At 36.2% G+C, this 20,250-nt stretch overlaps 1 protein-coding gene across 1 annotated transcript; it reads right to left on the reverse strand.

Annotated features, from left to right (window-relative positions):
• Positions 1 to 7,486: 7,486 nt before the first annotated feature.
• Positions 7,487 to 19,426, reverse strand: LOC100434246 (coiled-coil domain-containing protein 172-like). Its single transcript, XM_054551158.2, has 2 exons — positions 19,354 to 19,426; positions 7,487 to 8,687 (listed from the first exon to the last, which is right to left on the reverse strand). Exons 1-2 carry the CDS (start codon positions 19,424 to 19,426, stop codon positions 8,107 to 8,109), a joined length of 654 nt encoding a protein of 217 aa, XP_054407133.1. The 3' UTR covers positions 7,487 to 8,106.
• Positions 19,427 to 20,250: the final 824 nt, after the last annotated feature.

The raw sequence follows: 20,250 nt of genomic DNA on the forward strand, positions 1-20,250 counted from the left end.
TATGGCTGCTTATTTCAAGCGAGCAAGGAGGATCTCTGCTAAGAAGTCTTATGTAACATAGCATCATCACAGGGATGACATCTCTCACTTTTGCCATATAATGTAACCTAATCAAGTGGGTGACATCCCATCATTTTTGACATATTATATTGGTTAGAAGCAAGTCCCAGGTCCTGCACACACTCCAGAGAATGAGATTACACAAAGGAGTAGACATTAGGAAGTGGAAAATCATTGGAGATCACCTTAGGGTCTGTCAGCCACAGACACACAGTGAGTACTCAATAAATGTTAATTTGCTTCTTTTGTCTTGAATTATTTCATGACTACATCTATTATTACCATCACAATACATTTAAACTGGCATAAAGATCCATGATAGACATTGACATTTGGGATTGAGGAAAGAATTCAGACATGACAGCTCCATGGTGACACTGTCAGATCACATTACCTGCCAGTGCACAGTTATCACACATTTAATGTGGTGAAATGTTATGGCCACATCACAGTCAGGTTGAGTTGATGGTTTTAATTTGGGTATAAGGCTAGAGCTATGCTGACGCTTTTCACCACTGGCTACACCAAGGGGGAGTCACATTTCCATGAGTTTCTGCTATCAAGAGGAAAGCTTTGTTCCCTCTTCAACTTGAACTTTTCAAGCACATGAAAGCTAGTACTTCCCAGGTGGAAAAAACTGTCATTAGACATTAGCCCCTTGCATTTTATATTGAATGAGATTCTGAGTGAGTTATGAAAATATAGGAGTTGGCATATTCAAGCTCTGGGAACTCTAAGTGGCAATTGAAATTTGGGTTTCCTAAGGACTTGATGAAAAAAAAATCTTGTAAAAGTCCACAGACAGTAGCTTCCACAAAGTCACCCGAGGATAAGCTGCAAAAATGCTTTATATGCATGTAGCCACTGTCATTTCCAACTCCTCTTCCAACCCTGCTGAATGGAGCTCCAAGAAAAAAAAGTGCCTTGGCAGTCAGCCTTTATTGCAACAAGAAACTTTCATGATTCAACTTTGAGGATTATATTCTTGGAGTTGATCACTGTTGATTTTTAAGAGATGAGGCTTGTTTTATTTATTGCTGATGGTATTACCAATGTATATGGCCTGAGGACTCTACAAGTGAAGTAGCAGGATTTTCTTTGGTTTTAAATGTCTTGTCCATGAACTCAGAACCTGCGAAGTCTGAGGTTGTAACATTGGAAACAATAAACACTGTAAAGAAGACAGACACTATTTTAGAAGTTCTAATTTATAAAGTTCTGCTGTCCACCTGTAGATAACCTTGATAATGCCATTGGTGAAAAGGGTCCAATTAGTCCTAAAACTCACAGGACACTTGATCCAAAAACCACCAGAATAATGCCCAAAGCTCTATGCAGACCACCATTAAGGTTGTGAATATCTTGGCATTAATTGTCAGTCATCAACTCAAGTTGGCTATTGGTGAAAAACAAGCTCTCGCAACCTCAATTTTTATTGACCCTATTATTAACTAAAAACATTTAATATAAAGCTGATAGAAATATTTCTATTGATCATAAGAAATCAAGTCAATCCCAGTTGATAAGGAGGCTTATGGAATTAGGTGTCATAAGGTACACCACTACAATTTCAGTCATTGGTTCTGATCTTCTCCTTCCTTCCATCCTTTAGCACCTAGCTCCATACTCTGGTTTCTCATTCTTGCAGTTTATGAATAATGGAAATCTTGTTCTACTCATCTCTGAGGACTTATCCAGATAATAACAACTGTTGGTTATTGTCAGATGTTTCTATTGTTCTGCTGCTCCCTGATTTTGAGGCTTGCCATGGTGATGCCTTCTCCCAATGAGAAGAGTGAGTATGTTGGTGGTAAGCTTCCTGGCTCCTCTGTTGGACATCTAAAAAGATGACGTGTATGCTTACATTTTTTAAAATTTCATTTCATTATAGATCTTCATCACCTAGGTCTTTCATCACAGATCTTCTAGTGAATAGAATTATCTATACAAGAATTCACCCTACCTTTAATAGACGATCTGTGACTTAAGTTGGTTCAGGGCTTTGAAGTTGGTAGGATATAACATTGAGTGATAATACAGAGTTATGAAATTGCTGCTTTTTTCTCAGATTTTTTCTGAACTAGGTGCTGCCACCCAAATTTGGAGAGTTTTCTCAGCCATGTGACCAGTTGCCTTATGAGTTTTATCAGGAACTACTGGAAATGTTACCCATTTATCAGATGCAAAGCTGAGGAATATTGTCTCAAGCTTCACATCTTAAATACCTGTGGATTCACACATTACACATGAGGTTGCTTCTGACGTTATTTTTTAATGATCTTTTGATATAGACCAATAATACATCATTTTGTACAGAAATGTCATTAAAAATAACTTTTTTTTTAGCTCATTGAATAACAAGTGGAAGAAGTACAAGGAAATATATAAAATCACATGCTCTGGGGTCAGATGGCCCTGAGTTGAATTCTGTGTCTGTCACATACCACCTGGTATCCTTGAGCAAGCTACTTAAACTCTCTAAGCCTTAATTTCTTTATTACCAAAGTGAGGATAACAGTAGCTACTTCATAGAACTGTTGTGATGATTGTGTGGGTTACCTGATATAATCCATGTAAGATGCTTCATATAGGGTCTGGCATATATTAAACACAAAACAAATCTTTATTTCTGCTGTTCTTGTTATTATTTCAAAAAAGCCCTGGCTAGTTTAGAACTAGAAAATGTAGACTAAAAAATAAGTCATACTTTAAGGAGATTAGTTAGGACAGTGCTATCCAATAGAAATATTATATGATTCAAGCTTCATATGTAAATTTAAATGTCCTAGTAGTCTCATTAAAAAATATAAAAAGGCAGAGGTGAAATTCAATATAATAATGTTTTATGTAACCGAACAGATGTAATCTAATATATCTGAATTATTATTTCATTATGTAATCAATATAAAAATTATTAATGAGGTATTTTCATTTCTTTTTTATACTCAGTCTTTGAAATCCAATGTAGATTTTATACCTCCAGCACATCTTTGTGTGGACCAGCCACATTTAAAGTGCTCAATAGTCACCAAAGCTACTGGCTACTGTTTTGGAAAGCACAATGTTAGAAACTTTTATTTTAAATGGATTCTTGAAGGTTTTTCCTGTTGTGCAGGTGGTGAATGTAGTGGGAGTGATATAGACCAGTGACTCTCAAATATGCAGAAGAATCACTAGAGGGTAGGTTAACATGAAAATTCCTAGGTCCTAACTCTAAAGATTCTGATTAATTGGGTCTGGCATAAGGATTAAGAATTTGCATTTCCAAGCTTGGCATGGTAGCTCACACCTGTAATCCTAGCACTTTGGAAAGTCAAGGCAGGCAGATTACTTGAGGTCAAGAGTTTGAGACCAACCTGGCCAACATGGTGAAACCCTGTCTCTACTGAAAATACAAAAATTAGCCAGATGTGGTGGTGCACACTTGTAATCCCAGCTACTCAGGAGGCCGAGATGAGAGAGTTGCTTGAACTCGGGAGTCAGAGGTTGCAGTGAGCCGAGATAGTGCCACTGCACTCCAGCCTGGGTAACAGAGCGAGACTCTGTCTCAAAAAAAAAAAAAAAAAAAAAAAAAAATTTGCATATCCAACAAGCTCCCAATTGATGTTCCGTGGACCACATTTTTGAATACCATTTGTGCAAAGTTTCTCTCTTTGAATTTTACCATTAACTTTGCTGTTTTCATAAGTTTTTCAAACAGAAAAGACTAGATATGCTTATTGTGGCCACAATAATAGAAATAACTTTTCCAAGGCACATATATCAGTCCCTGCTTTTAACAGTCCTACACACTTACAGGGTCAAAAACTGGCAGCCTGTTCACACCACTCTGCCAGTTGTTGAGCCACTGGGGCCCAATCCTGGTCATGTCTGAGGAGCCTCATCCCTACCATGTTGCTTGATCTTAATACCCTAAATCTAGTGATTTGGCATGGATCCCCTTCAGCTCTGTGCCTCCTCAGAGGTGACCTCTTCTTTTACTCATCAGGGGCTCTGCCATTACTATCACATTGAATATGCATTTCAGATAATTTAGTACAATGAAGCTGCTCAATTTACATGATAATTTTGTCCTAAAAATCAGTTTAGTATGTCTAGCAATATCTTTCTTTTTGGTACACATTCATTGCCTCTTCTTTTGCTTGAATATAAATGACACCAGTATTTAGGCAGTAGGTCATCTGTGTAAACAGATATCTTCAGGTTAGTGTTCACATGTTGAATAATCTTCATGACTTATGATATTTTCATTGAAAAATGATGTTAAATGATTGTGGTGAAAACTATGGGTTGCTCTTGTATTTATAGAGAAAGCATCCACCATCTTGTTTTACTAAGGCACTATTTCAACAATCCACTATCTGGTGCCCCCAAGATGAAGATATTTAATGAAAGCTCCATACCATTTTCCCTTAAAAAAAGCTCTTTATCATTTGGTTGGGGAATACTATGTAGACAAAGGAAAAATGTCTTAGCAGTGTTTAAGTCCACTAAAAACACCAGTAAGTGCGTTGTGCCTGGTGATCAGTACAAAGGGAAGAAGGAACTGGACTGAATAAATATACATAAGTTTAAATGATAGCTCTGCCATTTAACAGCTTTGTAATATTAGGCAAGTTAGGCTACTATAAGCTCAGTTTCTTCATCTGCAAAACAGGAATAACCAAACTTCTATTTAATGAAGTGACTATGAAGATTAAATAAGGTAATCTAAGTCCAGCCTTAGAGTACTCAATATAAGTCAGCTGTTATTGTTGTTACAGAAGAGAAAGAAAATATTGTTAGTTTGGTAATCTGAAGGGCATTATGGAAGAGATGGCATTTGAGTTAGGTCTTGGAAATTGCTAGGAATTTCTTAGTCTTGATTTTTTTAATTATCTTAAAACATGTACTACAAATCCACTGCATAAAAGATTAAAATTATAATGAAAAAAATCAATGATTTCACCTCTCCAAGGTGAATAAAATATTAACACTGCTAATATTTTAGTGTGCTTTCTCATTTATCAGTTGTGTATTTTTTATTATTTTATGTGGGACAAGGTGTTAAATACAACTCTTCCTTTTTACAGGATGAGGTTTTACAGGATGCCAAGTGCCACTCTAAAGCAAGGAACTAAACCATTTATACAGAAATTGCATTTGGGGTGCTCTTTTGCCAGCGTTATTCCACTGCCACCTTCATCCTAAAAAAGAAAAGGTAAATAAGTCATTAGGAAGTAGGGATATTTGTAAAAAAAAAAATGCCTTTAGGTCAATGGACCTGGACAATTTTGCCTCACCAAGGACATTTGACAACATTTGCAGACATTTTTTGTTGTCACAGCTGGGAGTTGATGCTACTAGCATCTTGGAGGTAGAGACCAGGGATACTGCTTAATATCTACAACACACAGGACAGCCTCCCACAACAAAAGATTATCAAGTGGCAAATGTTAATAGTGCCTACTGGGATAGCTTGGCTAAGGTCCTCTGAAATTTGGTAAACACACGTAGCAGTATTTGATTCACCCCTGGGAAAACTCTGAAGAGCAAGGGATGAGCAGCTATCAGTGGCAAAAGAAGAAAGAAAAAGAAGCTCAAGATAAGAAGTACTTGCACTTTGAGAGTGCAGCGGGTTAAGGACCCCTGATTTTTCTGGGCTAAATGAACAATGACTTGAATCATTTCAAAAAGGATCTGTTGTAAACCAGATCTCCGGAACTTTTTCATCTTGCAAAACTGAAACTCTATACCCATTAAATGGCAACTCCTGGTTTCCCCTTCTCCTACCCCTAACAACCACCATCCTACTTTCTTTTTCTATGAATTGAACTACTTTAGATATAAGAGGAATAATACAGTATATGTATATGTCTTCTTGTGACTGGCTTATTTCACTCAGCATATTTTCAAGGTTTATCCATATTGTTGCAAATGAAAGGATTTCCTTTGTTTTTAATGCTGAATAACATGTCATTGCATGTGTGTACCACATTTTGTTTATCCATTCATCTCTCAGTGTTTTTTAAGGAATTCATCCATTCTTATTGACATGGAAGTAGAGAATAAATTGACCCATTGTCCCCTCTATGAATTGTTTGTACATACTAAATTCTGTGGAGACTAGTTATATCCTTTCCTTTTCACTCCTAGCATTCAATGATTAAAATAATTTTTTCTCACTAGTGACTTTTCATTTTAAGTATTCCTGATCATGATATATTGTTTTCTTATCTTTCAAATATTTGGGCAGAAATAATGTGATTGTGTAGTACATTTATCTTGGAATGTGTAATATATTTAAATTATATTTATATAATGAACCATCAAACTTTAACAGCAATTAACATTTTGTGAGAAAACTTTCACAGCTACCAATAAATAATTGCTATAATTAGATTATTTTGTGGTAATCGTAAAGGAATGTTACTTATTATAGCATAATTTACATCATAATACTATGAAAGTATTCTTAAACTTAAATTGGAAATGCCACAGCATCTTTTTAGTAAAATAAATGCCAAATGCTATGAACTAATAAATGAAACACAAAATTTAGTTAAATATTACCAGTAAGGATTTTTTCTTTTTTTATTTTAAGGTATTTTCTCCGGAGTACGTGAATGAAAAATAACTTCTAATATTAGAAACATTGTTTATTGTTACATCAATAAAATCTTTTGTTTGTTGAATTTGTTCCTTTCTTCATAAGTTAAAGCAAAATATCTATCTACTCTGCTATGAATGACACTTTACTTGATTGGTCAGAAAATTGTCCTAATGAACACACAAATAGCCTATCTTTGAAAATTAAAAAATTACAATAAAATATTTTAAAAGGTTCAAAATACTAAACCTGTCTACAATATGAATGACATTATCTTAATTATCTTGTCCTTGTATAGGACACATCCTGGATATCCATAAGCAGCAGCCATGTTCCTTTGTTGGAGACACACATTCTGAATGTCTGGAGACCACTGCCCTAGCATAATGTAAGCAATAATCAACACGGGCATTACTGTTACTATTATTAAAAACAAAATTTAAAGTAGTTAATTTTATCAACCTATGGTTTATGATTTTCTCCATAAGTTTTGCATTTGATTTTTCCTTATAGGGTTGTTTCCATCTTTGAGATTATGGCACTAATTATCTATATTTTCTGCTATTTTAATATTTAAAAATGTTTTAATTGTGTTAAATTTATGTTGATCCATAATACATATTAAGAATTGAATTTCCCCCAAAATTTTGTCTATTGTGTAATCACACTTTATTTAATAATTTTTCTCTAGTCATTTCTGATATAATTTTTATCATAATAATTTTTCATATACTGGAATCTGTTTCTGGAATGTTTTATATGTGTCTATTTGTTTTGTTTTGTTTTTTTTTTTTAATTTATAAAGAACACAAGTTTAATTGTTCCATGGTTCTGCAGGCTGTACAGGAAGCATAGTGACTTCTGCTTCTAGGGAGGCATCAGAAGTTTCCAATCATGACTGAAGGCAAAGGGGGAGTGAGACATCTCATACAGTGGCAGCAGGAGCAAAGTGGAGAAGTGCTATACACTAGTAAACAACTAGCTCTCAGGAGAACTCAAGGACAGTACCAAGAAGAATGATGCTAAGCTATTCATGAGAAACCCACCCCCATGATCCAATCACCTATCAGGACCCACCTCCAACAGTGGGGATCACAATTCAACATGACATTTGGGCGTGGACACTGATCCAAACCATATCATGTAGATTAGAAAGAATAGGACAGCTTGAGGTTCAAGGGCATATAAGAAGCCTGGGAGCACGGTATCTACTTCTGCTTTTCCTTCCTTTAGAAACAAAATCAAACCACAGAAGAACTCTTAAAGTTTGAGTAACAAGACAAAAATTATCTTAAAGGGCTAACACACCATTTCTAGATATTAGAAATTTGAATATTTTAAACCCCATATTTCCCACAAGGATCTGTTGTAATGGGTACCATTCATATATCCATCACAAAGATTTGATTCTCAGATGTTCTGATCAAATCTCAGATGCCTGATCAATTCTCTGTAAGTTATTTGCTTTCCTGAAGATCTTTCTGTGCCAATGTCAACTCCAAAAATTCTATTTCTGTTTGGAGCGCTTCATAAACACTTTCCATGTCATCTTCCTTATAAAGTTCTAATTCTTTTTTAAGTCTTAAGCATTCTGCATCATTTTGAGGCTTTTCATTGATTTTTATTTTTTCTGCCTCTAGATATTTGGTAGTACAAATGGATTTATTCTCTTCATCTTCAAAAACTTTAAGTTTTCTTTGGAGAGTAAATAATTCTTGTATCAATTCACTCTTTTGTTTTTGAAGTTCATTTAACTGGCTGCTATCATGTTCCATTGACTTCATTTCACATTTCAAAATGTTTGCTTGGTTTTCTAAGTCAGATATTTCAATCTTGACATTTTCTTTCATCAAAAGCTCTCTTTTCTTTGTTATTTCATACTCATTATTAAAGTCTGTAATTTCCTTAATAAATTTGTCTTCCTCCTCTATCATTTGTTTCTTTATAGCCTCCTTAGATTCCAGCTTGATTTTCTCTTCATTCAGCTCCTCCGTTGCTTTCTTAATTTTTTCACGACATCTGGTTATTTCCGACCTTACTGTAATAAAAATTAAATCTTTAAACACATCAATCTTTCTAAAGTCCCCATTTTGGTCGTGTCTATTTGTTTACCACCGACACTATTTTATTCACTATAGCTTTATAACACATTTTATTATCCGAGAGAATGAATCTTTACTCTTTATGGTTTGGTTCTCTTTTTTCATAAAATATTTTTGCACATTTGTTTTTTCAGAAATATAATATCAGATTTGAGAGTATAGAGATAAAGAGAGAAAAGATATTCCACAAAGGGAAATAAAGGTGAAAAACAAACAAACAAATAAAAAAACACCCAATGAAGGGATGCTCCCTAGGCCCAAAATAAGGTTGTGTTTTAGAAAGTCATCTTTTCTTGTTTTTCTCATCCCTACTATCTTAAAGCTAGATTTGTCTTCTGGTTTGAATAATCTAGATTAAAAAATTAGGGAAGGATAAAATTTATACGTACTCTAGTGGAAATGCATATCAATACAGTAGTCTTATCACAGCATTCGTATCTTATTTAATTTGCTCTTTAGAGCATGTCTATGTAAATAGAAAGTTTCCAAAAATATTGTGAGGAAGTAAAATTTTATGATCATAATGGGTTTTCCTGAATGTGATAGTTGCATCACACTGCCCTCCACAGAAACCCTTCCTCCCACCACTTTTTGTGAAGTGTCATATATTCTTTTAGTAAACCTGAGTCAAGATTCAAGGAAGTCCCTGGTTTTAAAATTGGGAGGTTTTGGCCTGGTTTCATTTTGAGGTTTTGGAGGTAAGAGAAACTCAAAACAAAATGAAAGCTCTATAAATCTCCAAACCTCCATTTTACAATAAATATTTTCTAATGCCTTGTGTTCTATTCTGAATGAAATTTATAACAATTTAACCCCCCCACACACAGATTTTTAAAAATCAATATAATGTTCTGACTTTAATATAAAGGAGAAACAGAATGAGAGAAATTTATAATTTCAATATGTAAATGCTTGGTACAGTCACACTAAAAGGTATAGTGAAGTTTTTAGATATTGAACACCATGAACAAAATAGCTACAAATTCAGACCAGTGGGTTGTCTGTGGTGTTGACCACTCAAAAACCTAAGTTCAACAATTGTCAGTAATGTGATATTCCACAATGGTAAACCACTTTTGATAAAGTTCAGCCTAAACCAAAGTACAATCTTCTCTTGATTTTTATATTATTGCACACTTGAAAAAGTCAGTGGATATGTAAAACAAGCTGCAATCTAGGCTCATCTGATACATATCCACTTCCTCAATGCATTCTAAAAGTACTGTAAATTCTTGACTTTCCTAAGGCATAGGTCTCTACGGGCCACCAAACGTGATATTCCCAATATCATAGTGGAATAGAAGGCTGAATCCACCGTGATAATCTCAGGTATTTCAGACAGACAGGAGTGAGCACAGATTGGAGAAAGGAGGATGGGTGGAAGACCACCCAAAATGAGCTCTCAAACACAAATGCCAAACCATGCAGAGAAAACTAACCCCAAGAAATTCAGCCAACAGAATCACCAAGAGATAAAGACACACACACACACACGCACACACACGCACACCCCATAGGCACACCAGAATATAAAAGAAGAATGAAAATAATTTCAGTAAATCATCCCAGTTAGATCTGTAGCTACATAAATAAAATATTTTTCCTTACTAAGTCTGCCATGTTTTAAGTGGGATACTTCTAATTAACAATCTTGTACAGAGAATCAGTGCTATATAACCTAAGGTAGAGTTTTACTCAGTATTTTTCTTGAGTACATCTCACATGCCACCTAAAGGGGAGAAACTACTTTAAACCAAATTTTTAAAAATTTTAACTAACAAATGAAACATCACAAAAAATAACCTCCTGGAAGTTCAAAATCAGAGAACTCACAGTCATTCCACCTAATGTCCACCTCCAGCAGAAATCTCAAATCTCTCTGTACCATCCATGACACCTGCCCACTCATTCCCAGTGAAATAAGTCACTGCTTCTGGAGCCAGCATTCCCTTTCTGAACAGCTCTAACTGTAAAGAAGTCTTTGTTACACTAATTCAGAACCTGGCATGTTCTGAGATTCACTAATTCAGAACTCTGAAACAAAAGTGAGTTTGAATCCTGGCTCTACTACTCATCAGGTGTATGAGCTTAGGTGAATTATTTAATTTCTCTACACCTTCATTTCTTCACCTGGTAAATAGTGATAATAATAGGTATCTATGCTCTGAGTTATTGTGAAAAGTGTTAACTCATGTCAATGATTGGGACAGTGTCTGGAAAATAGTAAGTGCCATATAAAGGTTAGCAATCATTCCACGTTTGCCCTTCAATATTCTCTTGGAATACCACTAAACAACTGCTAGCATCTCACCTAAGGATCACAGATCTTTTTACCGTTTCTCATGCTGCATGATTGTTATTCTCTTTCCATGCTCATCAGGCTCCAGTTTGCTAGTACTCTTTTGCAAATTTGATTGCCACGTTTAAACGGTGTTCATGTATGTTCTGCTTTGTACAAGATAGAATGTGTTCATGTAGCAATTTACAATCAACACCTACTCCACTTTTATTAATATGTCCAAAAAAGCTTGTTTGTATAGGGAGTTTGAACCTCAGTTTACAATATGAGAAATTTTAATTTCTTTGTATTTTCTATTACTGAATTCAATTTATATTGTGAGTTTCCAAGCTAGTGAGTGGCAGAGACTTAATATGAGTCAATTTAAATTTAGCTTCCCTCAGAGTTGCATCAAAATTCTGGAGCCATAGGTTCACAGAACTTATAATGTCAAGGTTTTAGGGATGAAATGGGAGACAATACGTGACTGTCAGTGGGTATCTACACTGTCATCCACACAGACGCCCTGGTTCCCTTCAAACCTTCACTCTGTGTTTATTGGTAGTATTGCACCCTTCTACTCCACTCTGTTGTTCCCATTATAAAGACTTCTTTAAAAGCCAGGTGCAGTGGCTCACACCGGTAATCCCAGCACTCTGGGAGGCTGAGGTGAGTGGATCACCTGAGGTCAGGAGTTTGAGACCTGCCTGGCCAACATGGTAAAACCCCATCTCTACTAAAAATACAAAATTAGCAGGGCATAGTGGTGCACACCTATAATCCCAACACTTTGGGAGGCCAAAGCCAGTGGATCACTTGAGGTCAGGAGTTCGAGACCAGCCTGGTCAACATGGTGAAACCCTATCTCTACTAAAAATACAAAATTAGCCAGGCATGGTGGCGCGTGCCTGTAATCCCAGCTACTCAGGAGGCTGAGGCAGGAGAATCGCTTGAACCCAGGAGGTGGAGGTTACAGTGAGCCGAGATCATGCCACTGCACTCCAGCCTGGGTGACAGAGTGAGGAGACTCCGTCTCAAAATTAAAAAAAAAAAAAAAAAAAAAAGAAAGAAAGAAAAAAAAAGACTTCTTTAAGACCCCGATTCTCTTTTGAGTCACACCTGTGACAGGAAAAATTCTTACTCTGGGACCCTGCTCTGAAATGTGGAGAATTCTGCTGTGTTTTCAGGCCCTATGACCATCTGCTGCTGCAATGCCATGCCACAACACAAGGAACTCAATGAGGTTCACATCACACACACAGTTAGGCTTCCTCATCCAGCTAGGTGATGGGGACTTTGGAGCTTGCCTGCTCCCTACCCCCACCCCCAGGCACTACCCGGAGACAGAAGCATAGGTCTCCTGGGATTGCCTATCTCCAAATGGATCCAGTTTCCTCAACTCTCAGCCAACCCCTACAACCTCAGAAAGCCACCAGGGCTCATCACGTCCTCTGAGAATATCTCCATCCTTCAGGATAGGGAATCTTGTTCATTTCTGTGAAGGAAATATCTACTCTGATTCATCATGTTTTCTTCTAAATAGCCATAGGCTCTTTCGAAAAATGGACGTTACAAACTTCACCATATCTTAAAGTTTACTTTCTCCCATGGCAACCTTTACCCAAAGAAATGAAGGCAAAATACCTAGCTTCCCAAATTGGAGGTAGAGAAAAGGAGGGATAAAGTTAGGAGTAACAGAAAACATGAGAAAAAAGTATGAGTCTTAAATTTTCTCATCGTATTATCTTTTTGGTGATATTCAATCAAACTGAGTCAATTCCATGATCAAATAAGAAATATTTTCCCAGGACCTACTCCATGGCAAGCATTGTGTGATGTGCTAGGTACACAAAGATGAATAAGACACGGGCCTTACTTTCAAGACACTTATTTTCTTATCACTCAAGTAGGTCTCATCCTTTCCATTTCCTCTTCTTCTGCTTTATTTTAGATTGTATAATTTTTCAGCTGTATTATTATAAGCTTTTCACCTGCTTCAAATCTCTTGCCCTCCAGTTTTATGTGCCTCCAACTCATCCTGCACACTTTCTAAAACATTAATCTAATCATATCATCCTTTTACTTAAAAATGTGCAGTGTTGCAATTATCTTCAGGCAAAATACCAACCATGGCGCTCAGTCCTTGAAAACATTGTTTTCTCTAGTTCTGAAAAGAATTCTATCAGATAGCTATTATAATCTCAATTTTACAAACAAATAAACTAAGGCTTAGAAATCTTAAACTGTCATAACCAAGTCCATGGGGCTGGGAGAACCAGGACTCAAAATCAGCTTTCTTGTCACTAGAGCCATTGCTTTTAATATTAATATTCTAGTCTCTTTAATCAATTCCACCTCTTACTCTTCTGGAGAAAGACTACTACTGTTACTACCATTGCTATGCTAAGTAACAACATCATTTTAGATTACGTGTCCTTATTTGTCAACAATATAAAGAGGTAAGGAGAAAGAAGACACTTACCTAGCTGGCTGAATCAGTCAGTCAAATGAGCCTGGCAGTCCATGGGTGACAAATTTTGAGCCAAATCACCCTTGCATGCAATGTATGATATACAAAGACTTAAAGATAACATAGTAAGTGACCTGTTCCAGTTCATACACCACATTATTGTGTAAGTAGAACAGAAATCCCAGTCTGTGAATCCTCTGTCCATAAACCATACCAAAACACACGGATCCTCTAATCCAAATGAACAGAAACCTTTTAATAAGTTAGCCCAGTATAGCAAGCAACATAACAGTTTTGAAAGTTTTAAAATATGGCAACTAATCACATATCTAGGAAGTATGTGGTACAGTTAAATGGCAATTCACAGGCAAACCTCAAAAATACCAAAGTTGCTTATGACTGTAAACCTCACTCAAGTTTTTTTCCCAAGTGGTTTCAATATTCAGTTGGAAGAGTGACAGTTGGACTTAATGGTTTTATTTTCTCACTTTTCTTCAGAAACCAATCCATCTCACTACTGCAGTGCTTTCCAACCTTTTTAAACCCATGACCCCTTTGGATAAATTGAAAATCTCATGACACTATTCCCTTCACTGCCACCCAGAGCTTTGTGTATGCAGAAAATAAATTCTATTTCTGACATACCATGTCAGATATGAAAAATTTTTGCATTTTATTTTGAAGTTGTTATAAGAAAAGGGGTGTTTAATTTTCCAAATATAAAAGTATTTTTAAATATTTTTTCTCAAATTATACAACATCTTCTCCATCTTGGCCCTCCCAGCTAATAATCAATTGCATGATTCCATTTGTTAATTTGTGATTTATGCAATATTGAAGTTAAGTTTAAGGCTCTAAATGAGTCTACTATTATCCAACTATTTAGAAAAGTTGTCATTCCTAAAAGAGTTCCCAGTTAAAAAGGAAATCAAGGAATAGAAATGAAATTATCAAACTCACAGAATATTTAAGTGCCCAGAGCCCTAAGGGGTGATTTGGCCTCATGCTTTCTACTCCAGATATGTGGAAACTGAATCTCTGGGCCTGTTGTCTATGGATCCGGATTATAAAAAAGCATCCAAGTTGGTTCTAATAACCACCTGGATTGGGGAACCCATTATTTCACAGGAGAGAAAACTAAAATGGAAAGAGACTAAGTACAGCTAACCCAATTTGCTGACTTAATTTAAGCAACTTTAAAAAAAAAATAGTCTTCAGAATTTTATTTTATCTACCAACTCTAATTTGATTAAAAAATATATACTGTTACGATCATTTTATCTTCCTCCTTTTATGAAAGTTGCCCAGATAGATAAAAATAACAAATTGGATACATTCCTTAATCTCCTCTCAGACTTATCACTCCAATAAAATAGCAATAAAGGAGTAAAAACAATATAACCCAGCAAGAAAAGGAGAGGCGTGATTACATTTTTAGGAAATGTAAAGCAGAGGCCGGGCACAGTGGCTCATGCCTGTAATCCCAGCACTTTGGGAGGCCAAGGCAGGTGGATCACCTGAGGTCGGGAGTTCGAGACCAGCCTGACCAACACGGAGAAACCCCGTCTCTACTAAAAATACAAAAAAAACTAGCTGGGCATGGTGCCACATGCCTGTAATCCCAGCTACTAGGGAGGCTGAGGCAGGAGAATCACTTGAACCTGGGAGGTGGAGGTTGCAGTGAGCCAAGATCGTGCCATTGCACTCCCAGCCTGGGCAACAAGGGTGAAACTCCGTCTCAAAAAAAAAAAAAAAAAAAAATGTAAAGCAGAGAATTGAGTAATGACTGACATGATAGGGAAATGAGCTTCAATCTAAAATACATACCCAGGAGATACCAACGAGATGTGGACTTATTTGCCCTAGAGAACTCAGGAGCAACTACCATGACACATGTCACAAGGTAAAACTTAAAGTAAAAAGGCATATGAATGACTTGGCATTCTAGATATGCATTCCTGCCAGGCACAGTGGTTCAATCCTGTAATCCCACCACTTTGAGAGCCTGAGGTGGGTGGATCACAAGGTGAGGAGTTTGAGACCAGCCTGGCCAACATGGTGAAACCTCATCTCTACTAAAAATATATAAAAAAAAAAAATTAGCTGGGCATGTTGGGGTGCACCTGTAATCCCAGCTACTTAGGAAGCTGAGGAAGGAGAATCGCTTGAACCCGGGAGGCGGACGTTGCAGTGAGCCGAGATCACGCCACTGCACTCCAGCCTGGGTGACAGAGAGAGACTCCGTCTCAAAAAAAAAAAAAAAAAAATTGATGTGCATTTATATACCACCTTCCCCCACCCCCATGCAGAGCTGCCAGCAGCCAAATGCCTCCACTCCCCATCACTGCAAATCATTAATTCTCCAGTGTAAGTGAAAGGGCAAGATTGTACTCAGAATCACCAACCACAGCAGAAGGCAGGACTGAGGTACAAGATTGCAAAGAGAATGATGGAATAGTCAATTGAAAAAATGTGTGCTGAATGGATTCAAACCTTTACATAGCTAGGTGTCTACCTCCAGGGAGGAAGATGAAGGATTCATTTTTAGAGATAGTTAATGACCACTATAGACTGAATGTTTGTTAGGGAAAGGAGTATCCACCAATCAGACAGCCAGTTCTCTAGAAAAGCACCAAAAAGTGAAGACAGCCTCAAACCTGAAGTCTTCTGTGTTAGTTTGCTAGGGCTGCTATAACAATGTTCCACAGATTGAGTGGCTTAAAGCTTAAGCCTTAAACAACAGAAATGTATTTTCTCACAGTTTTAGAGGCTGGAAGTCTAAGGTCAAGGTGTCAGGATAGTTGATTTCTTCTGAGTCCTCTCTCCTTGGCTTATAGATGACTGTCTTCTCCCTGTGTCTTCACATGGTCTTTCCTCTGCATGGGTGTCCTAATCTATTCTTCTTATAAGGACACCTGTCGTATAGGATTAGAGCCATCCTAAGGATTTCTATTTAACCCAACTACCTCTTTAAAACCCTATCTCCAAATACTGTCACATTGTGAGGTTCTGGGGATTAGGAATTCAACATGTGAATATAATTCAGCCTGTAACAGCTTCTTGAAGATTTTTAGTGCTTTTCTTGGAATCATGGCAATTAAGGATCACTAGACATATAAAGAAAGCTCTTCGAACACAAATGTACTCATTCACTCACAGAAATCCAAAAGAAAAAATAACTTAGGTAACAGGGAAAAACTTCAAAGATACCAATTAAGTAACTTTAGAAAAATATACAAAATCCTAAATTGATAAAACCAGAGCTGAATATTAGAAGAGAAATTAAAAGCAAAAAAATTTAAAAATTGGACTTATTATAACAAAATAAATAAAAGGAAGAAAAAGTCAAGAAAACCCCTCAAAAAATTGAACCAAAAAAATTGAGAAGCTAGAAATATGAAAGCAAAGATTAAGAAACTCAATCTAAGATGTTCAAAATCTGGTTAATAAGAATTTCAGAAAGAGAAAACAAAGAAAAACAGAAAATAATTTATCATTTTTTTAAGTACTAAAATTTCTCAAATCTCTGTCTCCTACCTGCATCTCTCTCTTGAACTCCAGACTTAAATGCCCAACATGGCTGCCCGCCCGATATCTCCAGCTGGATGTCAAATGGACATCTCAAAATTAAATGCCCAACACTGCATTCCTCTAGCATAATTTCCTATCCTTATATAAATGAAAATTACATTTTTTTAGGTGCTCAGATGAAAAAATTTTGGTTTCAACTTTGCCTGTGCTTTTACTCCTCACAGCTAATCCAACAGCAAATGTACTATTGTGTCTACATCAGAAATATGTGTACAACCTGATACTGATCCCTTCCACCCTGATCCACTGCTACAAACCACAATCATCTGTCACTTGGCTTATTAAATTTCTTCCTTATGCTCCTCTGCTCCTATCCTTTCTGCTTCCATAATTTATTCTTTTTTTTTTTTTTGAGACTGAGTCTCACTAGTCACCCAGGCTGGAGCGCAGTGGTGCGATCTCAGTTCACTGCAACCTCCGCTTCCCAGGTTTAAGCGATTCTCCTACCTCAACCTCCCAAATAGCTGGGACTATAGGAACACACCACCACACCTGGCTAATTTTGGTATTTTTAGTACAGACAGGGTTTCACCATGTTGGCCAGGCTGGTCTCAAACTCTTGACCTCAAGTAATCTGCCCACTTCGGCCTCCCAAAGTGCTGGGATTATAGGCGTGAGCCACCACACCCAGCATATAACTTATTCTTCATGAAACAGCTAGAATAATATTTTTTAAAAATACAACAGATGATTTCAATTCTCTGTTTGCAGCTCTACAAAGGCTTTCCTTCATACTTAAAATAAAATCCAAAGTCCTTAAAATAGCCTATCAAGGATTATCTTGTTGGTTATCTAAACTTGTTTTACTCAATACTCTCCATAAAAAATATTTTTTGTAAAGCCCCTTTTAGTAATATTAAATAAAGTTAAATCTGCTTTTACATATGAGTTAAAGAGAATCAATAATGTCCTAATTATAATATAAAGGAGAAATAAAAGGGAAATAAATCATAATGAAACACTATATAAAACAGAAAATAATAATAAAACATCTCTATGTAGAATCATCATAAATGCAACTTCTACAAGAGACTATAGCTAAGATATGTTTTGACATAGGTGCAATGGCAATTCAATGGAAAAAGGACAGTCTTTTCAACAAATGATTCTGAAGCAACTGGATATCCATGTAGCAAAAACAAAACTAAAACAAACAGATAAACAAAAACTACACATACTTCACACCTCATGACAAATTAACAAAAAATTAATCATAGACTGAATGTAAAATATAAAGCTATAAAACTTCCAGAAAAAAGATGGGAGAAAATGTGCATAATTTGTATTATTTAGCAAGGAATTTTTAGATAGGAATAAAAAAAAAGTACGTAAGAAATGATAAATTAGATGTTATCAAAATTAAAAACTTTTGCTCTATGAAAAACACTTTAAGGAAGTGGAAACAAGAGCCACAGACTGAAAGAAAATGTTTATAAATCATATGTCTTTTAAAGGACATGTGTCTAGAATATATCAATACCTCTCATAACTCAAAAATACAAAACAAACTGAATTTTAAAAATCAAAAATTTTTAATGGGCAAATGAGCTAACTGGACACTTCACCAAAGCAAATATACATATGGCAAAAAAAGCATAAGAAAAGATGGTCAACATCAATAGTCATTAGCGGAAGGCAGATGAAAACCCCAATGAGATACCACTGCACACATTAAAATGGCTGAAATTAAAAAATCTGCAATACCAAGTGTGATATAAATGCAAAGCAGCTAGAACTCTCATTTACTGCTGTTGGAAATGCAAGATGCTACAGCTATTGTGAAAAAAAAGTAGTATACGTATCTTATAAATAACTTTGGAAAACAGTGTTTTAACTATAAGTTTAAACACAAAAGAACAGTATGTAAACACTGTACCCTGGTTTGTAAATCTATTTCCAACAGAGGTACATATTAGTAATTCTAAAATTACATGTGTACCAGAATTGAACAAATAAAGATGGGTGGATGGAGAGAGAGAGAGAATGAATGAGGGCCAGATTTCTCATTATCAGAGAAAGAAGTTACAAATAACCAAAAGGGGAATTACAGGAAGAACACTGTTGTGCTGCCTTGGAGGGGGAGGTTTCAGCATATACTAGTGATTAAGTATGTATACATATACTAGCATAAGTATGTATGCATGCACAGAGAAACAGAAATAAATATAGATTTGTGTATATGCAGGAATTCGCATACATAGTTAGATAGACACATGCTTGCCTGTCATCTGCCTGTCTGTCTCTCCTAGTCAAGTCTGCTTACAAGTCCCAGAAGCAGTGAAATTCCAGTAGCAATGAGCATACTTAACACTCAGATCCTGGTTTATAAACACCATTCTACGAGAAAAGGAGGGCTCCTTGGAGAAGTGTTTGATTCCAGTCTTAGGGCATGGAAAATACAAGATGAGCCTGGAAGCCTCTCATGGTGCCATAAAGTATGGAAGTGCTATTCAAATAAAAAGAAAAAAAAAGATGGGGGCATGTTTAAAAGATTAAATAAATAAATGAGGAAGAAGGGATCAACACTTTTTTACAGAAGAATTTCAATTAATAAGCATAAAAGAAAAAAGGAAAGAAAACACCATTAGAACACCACAGTAACATCAGCCGGGGTCCCCAGTTAACATGGAACTGCAATATTGGTTAGTACTGCCTACTCCCAGATTTCTTTCATGTGGTAGAGAAGTAAAGCTCTATCTAACTTTAGCTATAGATTTTTTGGGTTTCCTGTCACCAAAAAAACTTAACCTAATCCTAAGACAAGGCTCTTTCTAAAAGTTTCATTTGAGGGAACTAGTTTTTCTATCAATGCCTCAGCAACCATTTACTCAATGCCTACAATGAGCATTTGACCTTGGTTAATCCATTTAATCCTTAAAGCAACATTATGTATTATTGTCTTCATTTGGCAGATAATGATTCTCAGAAAAATAATTTGCCAAGTGAGTTTGTGTGGCAAAACCTAAAGGCAAGTCCATGTCTCATGTGGAGCCAAGACCATGCTTTTTCCCATGTCTCACAGCCACTCTAGAGAACTTTTAGGATACATTCAGTTGGCAGGTAGAGTTTAATATTGTTTTCAGGGGGTGGGAGATCTGGAGTGTATTGGAGCAGGGGCTAACCGGATATTGTTGCTGACTGATGTTAATGATGCCTATAG

Source organism: Pongo abelii, chromosome 2 (genome assembly GCF_028885655.2).
Source record: "Pongo abelii isolate AG06213 chromosome 2, NHGRI_mPonAbe1-v2.0_pri, whole genome shotgun sequence".
Classification (NCBI taxonomy): domain Eukaryota; kingdom Metazoa; phylum Chordata; class Mammalia; order Primates; family Hominidae; genus Pongo; species Pongo abelii.